The sequence below is a fragment of the Cheilinus undulatus genome, linkage group 3 (genome assembly GCF_018320785.1).
Source record: "Cheilinus undulatus linkage group 3, ASM1832078v1, whole genome shotgun sequence".
Taxonomy (NCBI): Eukaryota; Metazoa; Chordata; class Actinopteri; order Labriformes; family Labridae; genus Cheilinus; species Cheilinus undulatus.
In genome coordinates this window covers 40,991,577-41,013,065 of record NC_054867.1, presented here as the reverse complement: position 1 = coordinate 41,013,065, position 21,489 = coordinate 40,991,577, and the positions used below count along the sequence as shown (strand labels likewise).

General features: G+C 38.4%; 1 protein-coding gene across 1 annotated transcript in view; it reads right to left on the bottom strand.

Annotated features, from left to right (window-relative positions):
* The window catches only part of LOC121507014 (cadherin-22-like), a 184,413-nt gene that overhangs the window by 139,896 nt on the left and 23,028 nt on the right, over positions 1-21,489 (bottom strand). Inside the window, exon 2 of the mRNA XM_041783121.1 lies at positions 18,963-19,257. Within this exon, the coding sequence (XP_041639055.1) occupies positions 18,963-19,257 (295 nt within the window). The remainder of the gene's footprint in view (positions 1-18,962; positions 19,258-21,489) is intronic.

The following is a 21,489-nucleotide window of genomic DNA, read 5'->3' as shown; positions in this document are numbered from 1 at the left end:
ATCTGCGAGGCCTAATCAGCCTTTAACCTGCTCTAAACAGCAAAATTTGCCCTTGTTTAATCTGGTGTTAGGGATGCATAATGAGACTCTCAAATCTGGGGCAAACATTTTCACAATTTTTAGCCAAACCCCCAGAAATACTGACAACACAAACTGTTTAGGTCACTAGATTTAAATGTAAAAACAAATCAAAGTTAAAGGGCTATCTGCAGGCCAGGTAATTTCATAAGAAAGTGTAAAAAGTGCCCATGCCTCTCTGCTTGCTTGCATCAGTAAAATCATGAAAAAGTGAGACTTTTAATCAAATTTACCATTGCAAACCTATTGCACCACTGTTGTCATACACATCCTCCATGCATCGTCACACACTGAATCATGAGTATTCTCTCTGTCTGTCTCTCTCTCTCCTCTCCTGCATACCCACCAATTCATACACATGACCACACATACAGATCAGCCTGAATCAATTAAGTCAAGCACTACACTTGAGCACATAATGGTGGATGTTACTGGTCATATGCATAAAGGTGGCTGGCAGAGAGTATTGATTGTAAGTTGTTCCTGCCTCGTCGCATTGCTCCCTCCTGTGATCCTGCTGCTCTGAATGTCTCATCTTCTGTTAGCATGACAGACTCCGGCTGTCCTAATGGTGACTGCAGCAATTTTCAGCCTCCTGGGCAACCTCTCTGGACCACAGCAACAGAGAGGGTGATTATTACTTTAATCCCCTCGTGGAGCTCTCACATTACATACTAAAGGAAGAGGGAATTTATCTTTGCTGACTGTGCTGACGGGGGAGAGCGAGAGAGCAGGAGGGAGGGAGACAGAAGAGGGGGGTCAAAACAACAGTGCAAGAAATTCAAAGAAAATAAGGCATTGCTTCTATTGATCCATTTCTCCACAGATATCTCTACCTAGAAGATTTTGTGGCATTTCAGCATAAAATACATAATCGACAATCTGATTCTAAACTTTAAGGGATGAGTTATTGCGTGCTTATTATTTATCGATCAAAGATACGTGTCAGCTTATGAGTCATAAATGATGTACAGATGAATGCAACTAAATATAAATTCGCAAAATGTTCAAATACTTTAACCAGGAATCATCAGGTAGTATCAAAAATAATATTGAGATTACTGCTGGTGCAGCGTATTGACAATGATTAGGCATAGCACTGCTTTACTTTAAATATGTGCAAAATCAATCATGTTTTGAAATGCTAAACAGGAGTACAAGCATAAAATTAAAAAAAAAATGCAAACTATGATTAACTACTGAAATCAACATTATCAAAAATCACATTTATTTTAATCATTTCATTGATAAAACCCCAAGAAAATAGATCTACAAAGTATTTGTCAGCATTACAAAAAAACCTAGTATTAATTGATTTATTAGTGTTTAATTATGATTTTGGTTGAGAAACAAAAGAAAGTGTTTGTGCCTAACTGCACAAGAACAGAGTTCATACTTCTAACTGCTGCTAATCTACAAAAAGCAGTGAAAATATAAGTAAAATATTATTCTTACTATTATGATTAGGTGACCACTAAAGCCTACATCAGCGTTCCCCTATTAGTTTTCCTCAAGGGCAAAAATATTTTAAGTAAAGAACGCCAAGAGCAGAGTTCTGATTTTGTTTTCCCACCAACAATGCCATTGAAAAAAAATAATGTTCACAGATGTTTTTTTTTCTGAAAACCACAAGTGAATATAAATTGTTTGTGGTGTTTAATGACAAATTCGACAAAATGCACTCTTAGACAATATTGGCCCACGATACAACAACCAAAGTTTAACAATGTGAATTTTACATTTACAGTATACAGTGCAAACAAACTGGGACTAACCTGGAAGTATAGGATGCTGAAATGCCGCTTTAAAAAGACAGCTCAGTCCAGTCTGATTAAAATTGATGATTTTCCGGGGTCAACTTTATGTCTAAATTTGGTCGTGTTGTTCTTTGCTTGGAACGGTTGCAGAATGTCTGTGACTTACATTTTTTGCTTGCTGGTCAGTTTGGCTGGTCTGAGAACATCAAGTGGGTCAAGTGTCAGGATAGGGATCAAGTCTATGGTTTGGAATAAGCTCAAAATAAGCTCAAAATAAGCTCCCTGTATTTATTTAGTTTCTGTATTTATGTTGCTCATGCTGCTCTTAGTAACTCATAATAGTTCTATTTTCTATTTACCTTACTTTGCTTGTAATTTATTCATCTATTGCAATACTCTACCCATACTGTGTCCATATGTCAATGGGTTAATATTTTTATTCAAGAGATACTCTAACTCACATGTTCACCTCAAGGTAACCTGCTTCTGATGTCATTTTATTTATTTTATTGGCCTGAAAAGGTTACACACTGTCCTTGTACATATGTATATCTTTTTTCTTTTAAATTTTTCTGCCTTCTTCCTTCACATTCTGAACCACAGAACTATTTTTGTTGTTTTCTCTGTCTTTAGATCTCATTGTTTTTTTTACTGTCCTTGTTATGTGTGTAATGGAACAGTTGAAAATTGAATTTCCTTCAGGATCAAAAAAGTATCTATCTATCTAGCTAGCTAGCTAGCTAGCTAGCTAAAATAGAAATTGGCAAGTGTGCGTCATATTGTTGCTGTTAGTTTATGCTTTTTCCTTATTGTTCAATGTTATGACACAGTGTGTGCCAGATTATTTGGTCTGGTGGACTGGTATTTGGGACGGCTGGCCTACATCAATAACCGTGACTTAACAGTACTGTATTTTTTGGCAGATTATCTTATCATACATTTTTACCAGGGATGTCAAGCTTAAGCAAGTTAATCACAATCAATGAAGGTCCAAGATTAGTGCACTACTGTTTCAATCATGATTGATTGCATGTTATATTTTCTCCCTAAAGGCCAATAGCGACCCAAAGTTCCTGTGTTTTGCAATCACATCTAAAAGATGTAAATGGAAAAATGGTGCAGTATGGATTTGAAATGGAACAAAAGATGTAATGACACAAAGGAGATCATTAAAAGATTCAAAGATCATTAAATTCAGAAAAGGAGGAAAAGAAGAAGTTGTGCTTTTAAGATTATCCTTTGGCTTTAAATGTTTGCAGCTGTTAAATCCATCCCACAAACAGTTAATATTGAAATCGTTTTAGAATGACGTAACATTTGATCTGTTTTTTTCAGAAATATACTTTTTAGTCATACTTATTACATATTTTTAAAAAAGGGGTAAGGTTGGCAAAAGTGTTAGAAAAAATATGGATAAATGGTAAAATGGGTTGTGGAGTGGCACAAAGGGACAAAAATTGGTGAAAAAAGTGATGAAAACAGGGAATAAAAGAGAGGGAAGTAATAAAAATAGTGCAAAAAAAAATAATGAAAAGGGGTTTAAAAGTGGCAAAAATGGATACAAGTGGGTAAAACATACAGGAAAAGGGAGGTTTTAAAAGCTTGCAAAATTGGTGAAGGGGAAAAAAAGTGGTAAAAAGTATTAAAAATGGGTTAAAAGTGGCAAAAATAGTGCAAATAATCAATGACAAGGGGTTAAAACCTGGAAAATAGAAGAAAAGTGGCAAAAATTGATAAAAGAGTAGCAGAAAGAAGATAAAACATGCAGAAAAAGTGGTTTAAAATGAGCTAAAGAGGCAAAAAGTATCAAAAATGGCCTAAAAATGGCAAAAGCAGCAGAAATAACCTGGCAAAGTTGCAAAATGGTTGAAAAGTCGCAACCATTGATTTAAAAGCTGCATTAATTGTTGAAAAAATGTAAAGACAAGGGGTTAAAAAGTGGCAAAAATTGATAAGAATGGGTAAAACATGCAGGAAAATTGGTTTAAGAGGGGTTAAAATCTTGCAAAAATTGGTAAAAGAGGAAAAAATTGTCAAAAACTATCAAAAAGGGGTTAAAAGTTTCAAAAATGGTGGATAGATTGGGATAGATCTCACTGGTAATGACTTAAAATGTCCTGAGTTTTGAAAGAAAATACAAATACTACCACAATATTATTTCAATCAGACCAAAATATCTCTTTAATTTTTGTGTATTTGAAAGTCCGGTCCCCAGGGTCTCTGTCAAGAATAAATCTGGCCCTTGTGCAGATGTTCTTGATGACCCCTACACTAAAGCATCTCCCTCCAGTCACAGTGATGTATAAAAGGTCCTACACTGCTCCTCAATGTCTCATTTCACTTCAAAAACTAACAGACAGCTCAGCGGACAAGTCAAAAGTCATCTGTACCTTATCAAACATTTCCCTATGTTCTGTCTCCTTATATCCTTTTAAATCTAACAAATTCTTTGTATCATAATCTTCGGTCCAGGTTTGAATCCAAACAGGATGCCACAAAAACTGGTTAAAAATGCAAAATAGTTGAATTTTAAAATGTGATTTAAAAAAAAGGGTGTGATTTAATGTGATTAACTAAAGAAATGCGGAGATTAATCGGGATTAAATGTTTTAATCTTTTCCCAGCCCTAATTTTTGCAGATTGTGGTCTTTCATAAAAAAAAAAAAAAAAAAGTGCCATTGATGCTACACAGCCAGTGGCCATTGATGCTACACAGCCAGTGGCCATTGATGCTACACAGCCAGTGAAACCTCTGTCACCTCCATCCCTCCAGGTTATCTCACCTTTAAAACCAGTATGCAATAACATTAGGGACTTTACACCCAGTAGGATTTAGGTACAAGATTTAAGGTGTAATTTGTGCCTTTATCTGGATTATCTCAACTAAAACACCTTTATTTACTAAACAAAATCAAGATTTCAGCAGAACAAAAATGTCAGTCTTTCACTACATCACCATGAGTGATAGATTTATTCTCATCACAATCACATGCACATGAATCATACGCTATATCTATATGGAATTAAGTATGAAGGGCTGAAATAGTGCAGAAACAAAACCCATATGTATGTACATGAAGGCAAAAGAGAATTTGAAAATAAATGAAAGAGGACATAAAACTTGATCAGAACTGTAAAAAGGACCAGAAAGGGCAAAAAATGGTGCTTTTAATAGATAAGAAAACAGAGAAAGGTGCTTTATAAAAAAAAAAAGTTTGATGTTTGAAAGTAAAAAAAAACATCCACAGTTAAGTTCATAATTTAGATGTTACAGCACCCCTTGATTTAACTTGTTAAAGCGTTAAAAATGTTGCACAGTAAAGGCCGTTGTTTTGTTAAAAAAAATTTTTTTCAGTCAGAAACGCCTCAGCTCTGAATTATCAAAACTGCTCTTGTTCTTAGATGAAATGCTACAGATCTAAATGCATACACAATATCGTACAACATCTGTTGCAGGCTAATGAGTTTAAAGAAAACAGAATCGTATGATGTTAGACTGATATCAGCAAACAGGAATCATCATCCAAAGACTTATTGAATATTACATGGCTAGAAAAGTGGGGACTTACACTCTTACTAAACGCTGTCATTTGTAAGAGACTATATTCAAATTAGGCTATGTGTCAGTTTACCTGGGCAAAGTTGTTGCAACCCAGCGCTGGCTTCTAGATGTCATTACGATAGGATATGCATATTTTATTTGTTCGGGATATGTGAGTTCAATAAAGCATGCATGAAAACAAGTATTATCAAAGTATCCAAAGAAAGACTGCCAGAATATATGCACATAAACATTATTCTTCAAGATGCATGAATGTTGTGACATTAAAAAGAGATAGAACACCTTGAAGTATAAATAATGCAAGGCAGCCTCTGACACAGACATTTGTGGAGCAGATAAAAGTGCAGGACATCATCTTAAAAAACGATATTTGTTTTTTTTCTGTTGCAATCTCTCCCACCTGACTTTAGCTTGTGTCTTTGATAAAGTACCGGCTGATGTAAGATCAAGGCTGCTTTGGCGCTACTTTGAACTGTGTCTGTTGTGCTTTGTGTTTGCCAATCCTCCACAGCATCAGCTTGTGTCATTAGTAGATAATAGCCGAGGATAGTGGTCAGCTTAATGTCTGTTATCAGAGTGCTATTTGCCTGCCTGCTGCTCTTTGGACACTGTGCACTGACTTGTCAGTCAGTGTTACCTGAGGTTAGAGGCTACAGCACAGATGTCGTGTCGTTCCACATCTCTGCCACTCTGAGGTCCCGAGGTCCTCTCTAATGGAACCACATCAATCACAGGATTAGCTCAGTGGAAACGTCGCCCTGTTGTGATTCCACTATCAAGAGCTGCCCCTCTCAGCCACATTTCCACCCGGCTCCCTGTTGTAGCCTAACCTTTGAGTGCTAGGAAAAGGATGTCTGCCTCAGTGACTAAATGGTTTCAAATCCAACAAACTGCGTTACTTTGCCAGTCAGCTCACATAAAGAGGGGAAAAAAACTGTCTGTCAGAGAATTTCTTAGTATGCATGTTGTAACACGGTGTAATACGGGCTTCAAATTGGAAAAGGCCTGTCTTTATTACTTCAATATTGGCTGCTTGTGAGGAGCGGAGGCACTAGCTTGGGGTGCCGCTGTGTCACTTCCAATAATGTCTTTGCAATATGCATGCTGGGAATTGTGTCTTAAAGCACAGTCCATTCGATACTTAACTGAGGAGGTAACCCAGCAAAAGGACTGCGTAGTGTAGCTTCAAAGTCGACACTACTTAAGTCTCTGGGTTTTTTTTGAGTCCTTTCTCAAAGCTATATGAATATTTAAACACTTACTGTGAATGTGGAAAGCAAAAAAGGAAAAGGATGGATTCAATTCAAATATTTATGATGACATAAACATTATTCCAACATGTCATACTGTGCAAACCACCAGGTATGGACAGATATACACAACTGAAAAGTAGTTTTATATAAAAGAAGATAAATCATAGCGTTAGCTTATATCATCTCATAATCGTGCTTTGAGACACATTAAAAAACTAGTTTCCCCATGCTTGTTAATTCTAGCCACTTATACTTCAATAGTGGTATGTTGGGTTTCTCTACATAGATATACACACTAAGCCTTAAGATGTGCCCATCCATCTGTCTCTGATATTGTATTTCATTCAGCCGTTTCGATATTACACTCTTCATAATACCATTTTGGAGACGTCTCACCTTTCTCAGTCACTAGGCACCTGATCCTTATGCTTAAGGAAAATGGCAAGATGAATATATGCTAGAAAAGCTGAATGAAAAGAGAAAAAAACTCGAACCATCTATGAAATGTAAGAATTTTTAAATATTAGTGGAATAATTAGGGAAATATCAGCAGAAAAATGCAACAGGGAAAAAACCGAATGAGCAGACCAACACATGTCAGTTAAATGTTGTCAAAACAGGAAAGCAAATGCCCCAAATAAGTAGTTTATTTTTTTTGTTTTTGTTTTGTTTTTATGTATTTTGTAGGCCCCACTGTAAATAATGGTTAGACTGTTTAAATTAGTGAATTAACCTGTACTGTTCAATGTGTGGTTTCAGAAAATTCTGCAAACAACAATCTAAATTTTTGGAAAAGGCAGTCAAATTATTGGTGAAAAACTAGTAAACAGTAATGAAGGGGAACAGATTTAGAAGTACACTCTGAAAGGAAATTAAAATAAATTGCACATGCATCAGAGTCAGCTACAGAACTTTATTCTTTCCTGGTTTTTAAGACTAACGGCACTAGCTGTGGCTTTGGCTCAAAGAAAAATGCCATCAAAGTCAGAAAGTGAGCGGTGCAGAGTAGACATGGATCTAACATCCTCTTCTTGTATTACTTTGAGATAAAAAGACTCTGAATAACCGTATGTGTGCTGATGCCTTGAGTGTGTATATGCAGGTTTGCTCCATCTGATTGGTCGCCACAGTCACATGACACAGAAAGCAGTGCGGCAGCGGACTTTTGGCTCAACAGACGGAGGAGAACGACTGTAAACAAATGAATGAGGTGCATAATTAGACGTATTATTAAATTATTCATTTAATATTGATACCTTAAAAAGTACTTGATACCAAATGAGTACTTTGTAAATGTCAATATATTGATACTTTATCGATATATATATATATATATATATATATATATATATATATATGTATATATATATACACACATATCAATATGCCCACGACTACTGTGGAGTCAAGGGCTGCCATTTAATGGGGATCTACTGATGTCGGGTAGGCCCCCATCAGCTTACAGCCAGCAGATTCACTCTTATCATGCTATTGTTTAATCACACTCAAGCTATCATATTTAAACTGCTCTATTCTGGCTACACTTTTGTGCTTCTTCTAGAAACCACTTTTTGCACACCTCCTCCATCCCAGCTCCTCCTTTATTCTGCTTCTTATGCCATTCTATTGTAATTGATGCCTGCTCTGCTCTGGGGTTGGTCCTGCTTCTCTCCCTGCCTCAGGCTTTCCTTGTAGGCACAGGAAAGGCAGGAGCATGTGCTTTTCCTGCTTTTCGCTTTCCAAAAAGGCTCATGGAAGGATCCTAGAACAGCCACACTGACAAATATAAACAATAAAGTTGTCCTCACTGAACAAATGAAAAAGATAACAAAAATCAAGAGTGAAACTTTGTGTCTCCTTTGGAAGCAAAGGTTGTCATCAAGTTCATGTCAACCAAAACACAACTCAGATTAAGAGGTTAAATAAGCTGATGCCCGTCAGCAAAGCCAGAAAGAGTATAACCCACACTATAAATTCCCAAATGCACCAACATTTAAGCCCACAACACATTAACCACCAAAATCTAAAAAAATATGTCTTTTAAACATTACATCTCTCATTTTTTATGGATTATCTCTTATTATAAAACAGAATCTTATCCAAATAAGGAAAACCATATCCCTTTTGAATTGCATCAGTTAACTCTTCATTCCTCCATCCACCATTTATCATGTCCTTTTATTATGAGAGCAATAAAGCAGCCATGGAAGTTTTCCACACCATCTAGCACATAAAATCAGTCTTTATGCAGATGACACCATGCTCTTTATATGAAACCATTCCTTGTCATTACAAAACCATCAGCTGGCATCCATGAGGCATTAACTTTCAATTTACTCATTTCCAACCTGTATATACTGCATATAAACCATACACCATTTAATTCATACCATTAGACATTACAATGCAAGAGCCAAATGTTAAATGACAGGCAGATAAACATGTTCAACTGTAGGAAACACTACGGTTAATTTCAAGGCTCCTTGTGCTTTTATTTGACAGAGGGGTGGATGGAGTAGGAATCTTTGAGACTGAGCGGGGAATTACATGGGAAAGGAGCCGAGGGTCAAATACAATACCCTCTAAAGTTGTAATAATTAAGATACAGTCATGTCCATAAGTTTCAGGCATGTAGGCTGCTAAGGATTCTTCTCGGGACCTAATGTGCACTAACCCAGGGTTGGAGGGGGGTGCAGGGTCTGACACATGCCGATGCACATGCATGTCTGCTGGATTCCAAGGTCAAGCTCAATTACATCTCTTGTGTCCTTTTGTCTGGACCTTTTGAACTTGGTGGTTTTTGGGCCCTTGGGGACATCCAAAGCATAACAAGGGGCTTGTGGCAACCACACTGTCTGCCTGAGCATTCATGAGGCCGTGCTTGCCACATCCAACCTTTACTCTGGCCTGAAGGCATGGACTTTATTTTTCAACAGATTATATTCCCATGCACCTGGTAGTATACAAGGACATCCAGATCATGACCCAGGGTTAAATCGTCCTTCCTGCCTGATGGTGCTCCATGTAAACTTAAAACAAAAAGTCAGGCAATTTGTGTTTGGTACATTATTTCTTTGTTGTAACAATGCTTCTTGGCAATAAATCTTATACCGTTGGAAAGCCTGTTTACAACCCTTTTAAATGATGCCACATTTGTAAGGATCATGCATTTTTATTCATTTAACAAACAGGAGCCTTAATAGTGTGTGGAAGCACCATTCACAGCCACAACAGCCTGGCTCCTCCTCCTCATGCTGGTCACCAGCCTGGTCACACATTGCTGTGGGATGGCATCCCATTCTTCAACCAGCGTTTGTCGCAAGTCAGCCAACGTGGTTGTGTTGGTCACTCTGGCACAAACAGCACACCCAAGCTGATCCCACAAATGTTCAATGGGGTTAAGGTCAGGACTGCTGGCAGGCCATTCCATTCTCTCCACTCCCAAATTCTGGAGGTAGTCTCTGATAAACCCCGCTCTGTGGGGGCGAGTGTTGTCATCTTGGAGGATAGAGTTCTTGCTGACAGGGTGAAAAACAGTATTCTTGGGGTGTTGTCTTCTTGGGACGCCCACTTCACGGCCTGTCTATGACATTCCCCGTTGTATGGAACTTGGCCTTCAGTTTGGAGATGGTACTAGGGTTCACTTCAAACAATGCTGCAACTTGGTTTTGCAGAACACCAGCTTGAAGTTGTCCAACCGACGGGCCCTATCCAGATCAGTCAAACCTGATTGGCAGCACCTGGGGGTACCAGAAGCTCAAAACAAGAGTCAATAGCAACAGCAATATAAGCTGTTTGGCATTGGCAGAGAAGATCTGGCACATTTTTCATGGGTGCAACCCCCATACTCAGCTCTGCTGCTCATCCCACAAATGCATGATCCTTACAAATGTGGCACCATTTAAAAGGGTAATAAACAGGCTTTCCAACAGCATAAGATTTATTGTTACAACAAAGAAATAATGTACCAAACAAAAATTGCCTTACTTTTTGTTTTAACTAGCCACATTTATGCCTTACTTCAGTCTTAATTTTTGGCCCAAACATGCCTAAAAGCTCTGTACAGAACTGTATATTATAACTGAATGGGTGTTCAGGTGGTCTAATAGATATCTCTTTAAAACTTTACACCTTGTTTGCTGTTTCTCCCTCCCTTGTGTAATACTAGCTTCTCAATTATTAACCCTTCTTGTGCCGAGAGAGAACTGATCACCAGTGAGTCTAAGTCATCCAGAAAATGCTCCCTGAAATCTTAAAGCATACATGCTTTACATCAATGACCCTCAAGTGTCTACAGTTTAAAGTTAGTTTCTAAAAGAAAAGGTTATCCAACTCTTTGTATGTTAGAGCACTAAGTAACTTTAAGTGGTCCAGGGTAATGCTATTGGGACTTTTTGAATGATGCAGGGCTCTTTGCCAAAGATGAATTTGAGGTCGTTTATAATGGAGGGTTGGGTGTTTTAAATGGAGAGACCTCTACCTCTCAAACATTACCACGCAAATGGACATGAAGCAACATTAGCTTTTAACATTGCAGGTAATTTACATTAATTATGGGTCCATTTTATATTCAGAAAATACATGGGATGATGAGCCACAAGGAGAAAGATGCTCTGGTAGACTGTGAGTATCCATTTATCAAAAAGACCAATAATACATTTTTGATTCAACACTATGTAAAACTTTAAAAAGATACTTACATTTGCAACTAATGTAATGGCGAAAATGATACTGACACAGCTTATTCCTAACCCTTTTATTGATAACACTTTTCCACATCTCCATGTGTACACAGCATGTTTGACCATCAGTCTGTTGAGATGGTCTTTTTCCTGTATTCTATTCAGAGGATAACAGAGGGGATATTACTGCTGCTTGACTTCAGTTTCAAAAGGTCCTACTGATTGTTTTTTGCAACTGTCAACCAGAGATGCAGGGAAAAAGAAAATGAATCAATAGAGGATCAGCACAAAAGGCAGATGCACAATTCAATAGAGCAAAACACCATTATATTATAAGATTATATCTTCCTTCATGTATAGATATTGTTCCTTCTTTGACTGGACAGTATCCAGTCATTTCCTCAAACTGCAGAATACACAAAAACTAGAGTGAGACAGGGATAATCCATGAACATATGGCCCCATGTTTTCAGAGTGGCTATTGGGAGGATTTGCAAACTATTTGTCCAGTTTGTCAAATATCAACATTCTTGCCATCCAACAAAACCTTTTTCTGCAAATATGTATTATTGTACACTGAAGTGTGAAATCAGTGAAACTTGCAATCTCAGAGCTGTTCTCATATAATTAAATGATTTCACTTACAGCTTTACTAAAGTCAACTTTCTTTTTTTAAGACATTTTTTTTATCAGCATTTGCAACATCACTGGAAAAGCAGCCACTTGTCAGTGATGACTACGAAGTAATCAAACTGTTTTTTAGTTATTAAATCTTTTAACCACTAGCACTCACAGTTACTTAAGTTTGCTAAAAGCATTAAGGGTGGTTTCACATCAGGGACCAGGGCCCTGATTCAAATACATCATACGCCAGAGTCTAGTTATTAGATAAGAACACAACCGTAAATGCTTGAGGAGGTAGTCAAAGCACGATCCATGTGTATTCCAATACTGAGACTCAGGGCACTTCTTAGCAAGCAGTGTTAAACTACGACTAAAACTATTCATCGACAGCCTTTTTTTCCATGACAAAAACTAGACTAAGACTAACAAAAATAGATCTGTGATGACTACAACTTACAAAAACTAAGTTTAGTTTTTATCAAGATGATTAATCTAGCCAAAATATGATATAGTTTTCATCAGCGATCAAAATCCATGATATTTTTCTCCACTGGTCAATCTGTCAGAAAAACAATGCAGCTGTATCTCTTCTGTCTCTCAGCTGTAGAGAGCAGGGACCCCAGGTCTGGCAGAGTTCAGAGGTCTTACTGACATGTCTTGGTACCGGATTTAGGCAACAAAATAAATGCTTGGACTAAAAGTAAAGACTAAAACGTGAGGAACTTTTATGGACTAAAACTAGACAAAAATGTATTGAGTTTTCATCGACTAAAACTAGACTAAAACTAAAAAGGGTAGAAATGACTAAAATGGGACTAAAACTAAAAGACATTTCGTCTAAATACTTAGACTAAGACGTAAATAAAATATAGCTGTCAAAATTAACACTGTTAGCAAGTAGTTACAGAGGCTATCACAGAGGCTAGCAAATCAATCTCTAGTCAGTCTTTACAGTTCTACAGCTAGTGCTCCTCTTAAGATATGCACCAGGTCTATTTTCAGTGGAAGATGCTGCCAATACGCAACAATCCACCTAAAAGATTGGTCTAGACAGGAATGAAAACCTACAAAGTGTCTGGTCACTTTTAAAATGCAACAGAATGCATGGACTGTAAACTGTAAATCTCAGCACTATAACATTATTTTTCAACCTATGGCACAAGCCATAGGTCATCAGTGAGAGGGTCACAGAGGCAATACGAAGCCATCAATCAATCAATCAGTCTGTATGTGTATTGCGCCACACTTTACTTGAAGACACTTTACGAAGAGGACAGGTCTAGACTGTACTCTCTGTTATGGGACCAGTGTTTATCACCATACGCCCAGCACCAGCAGTATTTAACCCCTTCAGAGTGGCAACAAAAACATTCTCTTTAAAGGGCAGGAATGCCAAGCAAACCAGACTCATGTTGACAGCCCTCTGCTGAAGCTGCACTGGGGTGGGAAAGGAGGAGAAAGTAAGAAAAGCAGGAAGAAGAAAGGGACAAGAGAAACAATAAGACCATAGATGTGGAAGAAGAAACAGGGTCGTTGCTGGAATCTCAATAAAAACCTCTTTAGCAGGTGGACTCCATTGTCCAAACATAGCATAAACAAATGCTAAAGCTAGTAGAAGCCATGGTTGTTCCCTCTTTTTTCCTCTTGGCAGATCTGCAAACCAACTATATGCACTCAACTACCTTTTGTATCAAACTTTGGGCAAACACAAGTGTGCTCAGGCATAAAACAACTTCACTAATGTGAAAGCAGACAAGCAGAGAAAAGGGGTGGGGGAGCAGTTGTGCTTGGGTGCGGTACAAAACAATCATGCCTAATGTGAAAACGCCCTGAGAGAATTAGAATCTGTGTTAACTAGAAATGGAACTGATGTATTCATGCTGTTATTGACCAATCTCTCACTCACATCTTCTCATCCTTATTCTTTTGGTTGTATTCAGGCCATGATGTCCTCTACAGGGACCTTGTAGTAAATCAAATTTTCACAGTCTTTATCATCACCAGTCAGAGGACATGGCTTACGTTCTGTGGAGCAACTCCATCCATGTTCCCTTCTCTGTCCCAACATAAAGACATGCACGGTTCTCAAAGCAACATTCAATCACCCATGCACCGCAAATTTGATTTAAGACAGCAATTTCATTAGCGACACATTTTCCAAAGGACAACACAGAGCTTGGGCCCTCACACTTCATCATCATCCTTGCCACTCCCTTTTTATTTGCCCTCTCTCCTGTTTTTTAGAGTTAACCAACCCTGAAAAACAAACAGACTATGTACACAAGTAGTATTTTTGAGCGGGCAGGCAGACAGAAGGAAGGGACAGGAAAAAGAGGGTACTGGCTGGGGAGAAGGTTGTAAAGTCATGACAAAGATGTGTGCCAGGAGACATGACAGGAATGATAAGTAAAAATGAATATGCCTCAGGCAGCTGACTGCTGATTACTTTCTTACTATTATGGCCTCACGTTTTCTGAGGCATTTTGCTGTGTGGGTGGCCATTAAACATCACAGTGAGCATATCAGTGGTGTGGTTAATGCCTGCAACCTGCTTCCATCACCGCATATAACGCTACCCTGCTTCATATTACACCAGCTGTGTCAAAAAGACATAAAAAGCACTGATTCCAACCAGGTTTCCAGCATAAAGTGCACTCACAGAGGGAAAAGTGATAAAATCAGAATCGCTTTTAAAGTTGTCAGCATGCTTATAAAGTCTCTTTAATTTTTGTAGTGTTGATTACCTAAAATATCTGACAATGCAAAACACAAAAGATGAAGGTAGTCCGTCACAGGTCTGAGAAATTAAAAATAAATGAGAAGGCTCTAAGGACACAGAAGTAAACAAGAAAAATCAAGAAATCTTTGAAGAGAACTCTTTAAAGGGAAGACTTTCTTCCATCTCATTATGAAAACAATTAAAAACTTCCACCATGAATGCTGTTTTGTCTATGACTATGTTCTAAAACCTGACGATACTCAAGTGATGCCAGTTGGTAAAAAGTCCAGTGAAATTTTAAAAGATTGCTCAGTACTCATGCAATATAATAGAGAACTGTGGCTTTCTTTTTTGTTTTGTATTCATTTATACTAACAAAGAAGCAGCTGAAATTATACAGCTCTTGGAGTCCCTGTCAAAATGGAAAATTCAGGGTATCATATTGGATCTTATCATATCATATCATACTGTATCGTATTGATCGTGTTGTATCCCATCTTATTATATACAACCCTATTCAATGCTATTCTATCCTATCCATTTGTGATACTATCATATCTTACTGTTTCTTATCGTATTGTATCCAATTCGTATCATATCACATCGCATCGTATCGTATTGTACCGCATCGCATCCAATCACATTGCATCGCATCGCATTCCATCTCATCGTATCGCAACGTATCGCATTGTATTGTATTGCATTGCATCCCATTGTATCGCATCCCATCCATCACATTCCATCGTATTGCATCGCATCCCATCACATTCCATCATATCGTATCGCATCGCATTGCATCCCATTGCATAGCATCCCATTGTATCGCATCCCATCCATCACATTCCATCGTATTGCATCCCATCCCATCACATTCCATCATATCATATTCCATCATATCGCATCAGATCGTATCACATTGGATTGCATTCCATCGTATCGTATCATATTGTATCCAATTGTGTCTTACTGTATCTTATGGTATCCTATTGTTGTTTCTCATTGTAATGTATCCAATCCAATCCTATTCTATCTTATGGTATGGTATGGTATCTTATCTTATCGTATTGTATTGTATTGTGTCGTATTGTATTGTACCCTATCCTATCCTTCTCTTACCCTATCATATTGTATTGTATTGTATTGTAGTAGAGGTCACATATGCAAAATACACTTTTTCAGGCTTTTCTAGCAATAGAAAAACCTGAAAAGGTGCAATAGAAAAATGCAATAGAAATACGTGCCCCTGGCCTGTCCACCCCCCCCCCCCCCCCAGAATCAGCAAAATCCATTCCCTCTCCATGCATCCAGGGTGTACCCCATCTCTCCCCAATGACAGCTGGGATAAACCTCAGCCCCCCAACCCTGCAAAGGATAAGCCTAGAAAATTGATGGATGGATATTATCAATTATATTGTATTGTATTATAGTATTTATCGTATTGAACGTAGCGCATCATATTGTACTGTTTAATGTTTCGTATATGGCTGACCATATTGTATCTCTTCATTTTGCATTGTATTGTACACTGCTTCTCTCCCAAGTGCTCCAAGCTAGGTAGAACCAACCCCAGCTGTAAGAGGGGTTACATCCCCAATAAAGGAAAAAGTTAAGACTACAGAGTTTCCATCCATTACCTCCAGTTAATGGGTATTCGTTGTTTGCTTTTTATGTTTTCATTTATTAATAGAACTGGGAAGGAAGGTAAATGTACGTCACAGTCGCTGACAATTTTTTTTTTTTTTCCTGATTTCATATTGTTTGTGCATCATTGGTTCTCAACCAGGGGTCTGGGAGATCTGAATTGGAATGCAAGGTTATCATAATTGAATATGCACATACTGACTACAAGCACAATGACACACTGATAAAAATGAGTAATGCAGAGGTCTGTTGTTATGAAAAAATGTGTGGACCTATTTTGTCAGGGTTTCATCAATGAAACAAGCAAAATCAATGCAGATTTTTGACGGCCCTTTTTTAAGTGAGGGTTTCAGGGGGGCTCGGATTTTCCTAGGTACAAGTAGGGGTGGGTCAAAGGAAAAAATGTTGGAAACCACTGTAATATGTTATCCAATTGGAAATTAAGTATTATTTTATCATATCAAACTGGAGGTTATTATAAGATATGGCATATATTGTGTGGTATAGTATGGTATGGTATGGTATATGAACATACTGTATTGTATCATACAAAACTGCATTCTAACATATACTGCATATCTATTGAGGGTGGAGGCTAGGGCAAAGCCAATTCCACTAGTCATTAGGTAAGAGGTTGTGTGCATCCTGGACTGCTTGCCAGTCAGTTACAGAAATGACATAAAGACACAGAACAGACAATAATACAAACTTCCAACCACACCTACAGCAGAACAGAGTCATCATTTATCCTAACAAGCATGTCTTTTACTGAGTATTTGGGCCATGTCCATAAAAAACAGAGCACTGCTATAGCCTTACTTTACCTTAACTACCAACACAGAGTCAAATCCTGCATTTGTTGTAACTTGTTTTATCACAAGATTAGTATGGTTTGGTGCTGTTGTGTATTTAAAATTGACTGAAATCAAATAAAATCATAGTGTCAAATTCATTAAAAAAGGACCACTGCTACAAGTATAATGTGTCAACGAGACGATAAAAAAGACATAAAGCTTTAAATGCATGTCACAGGGTCAGTTTTTATTGGTTAAACATTTGCTGACTATAAAAAATTCACAGACAGTAGCATTATAGAGCGTATACTTAGATAATAAAGTCACAGCTGAAGCCCATAAACTGTGAGTGACGTGCGGTAACACTGATCCATCCGTCACCTTTTTTCCCCTGTTTTTCACTCCCTCCAGTTATTGTCATTGTGCTCGTGACCTTATCAGTGACATGTCAAAAAATACTGCTGGCCTTAGCTGATGTTCAACAGGAGAACAGTGGGAAGAAAAGAAATAGAGGGGGGACAGGAGCAGGGGGCAGGAGAATGCTTGTGTAAGCAGTAGCTGTTACCTCATTAGGGCTGCTGCTCCATGGTGATGTTTAAAACATGAACCTGCACGCTCATTTAGTGCGTAATTTGACTGAGGTGCGACAGGGGTTGAACAAGGGGGGAGCAGCCAAAGTGGAAGGGTCATGATCATTAAGATTACATTAACTAACATTAACAAAGCATGGCTCCATTTCTCTCTTTCTGGAGGAGATAATAGCTCTCTTGCCTCCCAAGGTTTTGCTTTATTTTCCTAAAGGCCGCATTCTTGCCTTTTTTCCTTATTCCCTACCTCTCTATCGCCCCTCCCTTCACTCTCTCTCTCTTATACAGAGCTCTGTGGGCGGAAATGCCCATGGTTTGTATCATGCTGAGGGAGCAGGATTTAATTCCAATCAGGCTTGTACAGGGAAGAGCTTTTCCATTTCCCACCCCTCCTGGAGTCACTAACAAGAAACACCTCCACCTTCACAGCATGCACATGAGCACACAAGCACATATCAGTGTCACACACAACATTGGGAGCACATGTAACGTCGTGATATCGCACGGCAGCCGAGCAGAATTTTGTTTATTGCACCTCAGCTGCTGTCTTTGACATTAATACCATGCTAATGAAGCCCCTGACACTCTCTCTCACCTGTCTTTTCCATTTCACAGAGGATTTCAAGTCACCATGTTGCCGCTAATACTGCTGCTCACAATGAAAACATGTTGTTCGAGATTAAAAGCATTGTGGTTGCAATGTCAAAAGCTTTCTCTAAAATGCTGTGTACCCTCACCATTATCCACTCTTCACAAGCACCTCTTCTCTTTCCCTGTATTCCCCCTCTTCATCATGCCTCATAACAGTGTGTCAGAGCACAGCCACAAAGCTCATCAGGGAGCACTGTATTTCATCTCTTTTTTCCCTTCCATGCCTCTATTTTCTGTCTCTTTCCTAACTGTAGGCCATAGGTCTGACAAAGTCCATGTGGGGATCCTCCTCAAATGTCCGAATTACCATTACACTTCTTTTTCAACCACAAAGAAATCCCTGACTCCACATATATTTTCATACTTTCCTGTCTAACTCTTCCTATTTCTATCTGCACAATGGGGGAGGTTTTTAGCATATTGCTCTTCTTGGCACTTTTCAGCTTCCCGTAGGCCTGGGACAAAGGATAATGTTACAGACCCTACTTATGCGTCATGATAATAGCTGTAATATAACTGGTAATTCTGTAAAGAATATGCACTTTTGTCCCGCCGGAGCTTAAAGCTTTAAACAGCCATCAAGGATCATCCATGCTACAGGTTTTTTTTCTTACCTATGGGTGAAAGCTCTGCCACACTGCCGATGTAAGGACCCTCCAAGAACTTAGGCTCGCTGTCATTGATGTCCTGGACCTTGATGACAAACTCCGACTCCGGTTCCAGAGGGTCGTTGGAGAGCCGGTCCCTGGCCTGAGCCCTCAGTGTATAAAATGCCTTCTCTTCCCGGTCCAGTCTCTCTGTGGCGTGGATGTCCCCGGTTAGCTCATCGATGATGAAGATGGTGCCGGCGCCTTCTCCAGAGATTGTGTACTTGATGTTGCCTTCGCCCTCGTCGGAGTCTGTATGGATCTGAAAGTGATAAGAAATATATTCAGTTCTACCCAAAGCGTGACCAGACAGTCTGGCTGCCGACCGTTCAGATATATCTCAGGACGGGAGTGCCGGAGTTTGCTGGCAGAACGTATTTCCAGTTACTTTTTTTTTTTTTTTTGATTTAGCTTTAAAGTCTGGCAGTTACACTCATGAAATAACCACATTACACACATTAGAGACTATAAAATTTCATAAATAAAACAAAAGATAAAGGTTTTATAAAGATAAATGGGATTAAATTATGTATAGACTTGTTTTAGGAGCAGTTCCACAAATGGTGGCTAACTTTAACTTCATTAGCTTTAGCTAAAGATAACATAGCCAAACTAGCTACATACTTAACGCTACTACATAAGCCAATGTAGCTAAATTAGCTTTAGCAAACCAGCTTTAGCAAATACAGCTAAAGCAAAATTAGCTGCTTGGTGAGCTTACCTTTAGCTATGTTAGCTACTTAGCTCTATTTAATCTGTTAGCCTCATGGCTATGCTATACATGTAGCTTACACATGTAGCTTAACACAGTTAACAGAGCTTTGTAAACTGCACTTGCTCAGATGGACAGTCTATGAGAGACTACGGTCTGCAACCAGACCCCTCTCAAGTGTGAGGGCCATGGAGGTAGTGGAGGTGGAATGTGAGAGGTCATTTGCAATAAATAAAACCATAAAGCTAATTCTAAAAAGTGAACCTATGTTCAAGCTGGTGAATACAAAATACTTTAAAGTCCCAGAATCATTAAACATATTTAAAAGCTTTAACTTCCAGGACAACTTGTATCATTTACTTTGTATGATAGATGGACCAGGTGTCATGGAGCAACTGAGGTCTCTTTGAAGGTATTTGTAGGGTGACAGAGTAAGTTTAAAGAGATAAATATTAGAAAGTGTGGCCCAAGAAGATATTTAGGTGACATAATGGGCTGATGCATCTTTGTTATTGACTTTCATTGTAACATTTTATACCATAAACTCCAAGACCTTTATTCAAATAAATGTTATTTGCAACATTTAAACAGTTTTTGATAGAATTTTAAGATGTGATTGATGAGAAGCCCATGGTCAGTTCCAGTATTAAGACAAAACAGAGAATGAGCCATTTTCCCAGACCTAAAGAATTACAGTACAACACAGTTACAACAAACAGACACAACTATGGAAGCCAAGACAGGACAATAAAACCTCCTTTTTGATTTTATTCTGTTCTACTATGATTAGTAAATATTTGTGATTTTCTTGAGGTCTTGACAAATGTATCTCATATCAGGGAATTATTAGTTGAGTTTTCTTTAGAAAGTGATTGTTAAGTCATCCTCTCAATTATTATAATAAGATCACCAGCATTGCTGTCCCTGGATCAGCGCTTTCCAATAGGTGTACAGTGGAACACTGCTGTGCCTTCAGGCAAGTCTAGGTGCACTGTGGGAATTTTTATAAGCATACAAGTAGAACAACTGAAGATAGTGTAACACATGTTAGCAGGGCTACTTTGTGTGGATAGAACTATAGTGTGCCTTGGGCAAGAAAGTTGGAAAACCCCTGCCTTAGATGATGCGATAAATGGGTTGAAATTACAAGATAACTATCAAAATAAGTCATTATAAAAAATAAAGTAGATTAAACCGTTTGCTGTTTTCTAAAGCTGTAAGTGGACATACAGTGCTGTTGAATTATGAATTAACTGTGATTAGCCAAACATTTTTTAAAAGCTTAGTTCAATTCCACCAGCCACATTCAGACCTGATAACAGCCAGACCCGATGAATCCCCTAAATAGAACCTGTCTGACTGAGTGAAGAAGGCTGAAAGATCTCAAATAGCAACTCATCATGCTGCCATCTAAAGAAACTCAAGAACAGATGAGGAACAGGCACTGATGTGTATCAGTCTGGAAAGGGTTACAAAGCCATTTCTACGGCTTTTGAACTCCAACAAACCACTGTGAGAGCCATTATCCACAAATGGAGAAAACTTGGAACAGTGGTGAACCATCCCAGGAGCAGCTTGCCTACCCAAACACTCCAAGAGCACAATGAGGACTCACAATGAGGATCAAGCAGAGCCCCAAGAATTATTAGGAAAAAATATGTGGACTATGTTTCTTCCATCCAAGGTCTAAACTACAGCATTTTTTGTGAAATAAATTTGAGTGGTTAAAGATTTTGTGGAATTGGGTTGTGAAGGGGCTGGTAAGTCCTGAGGCTAGACTAG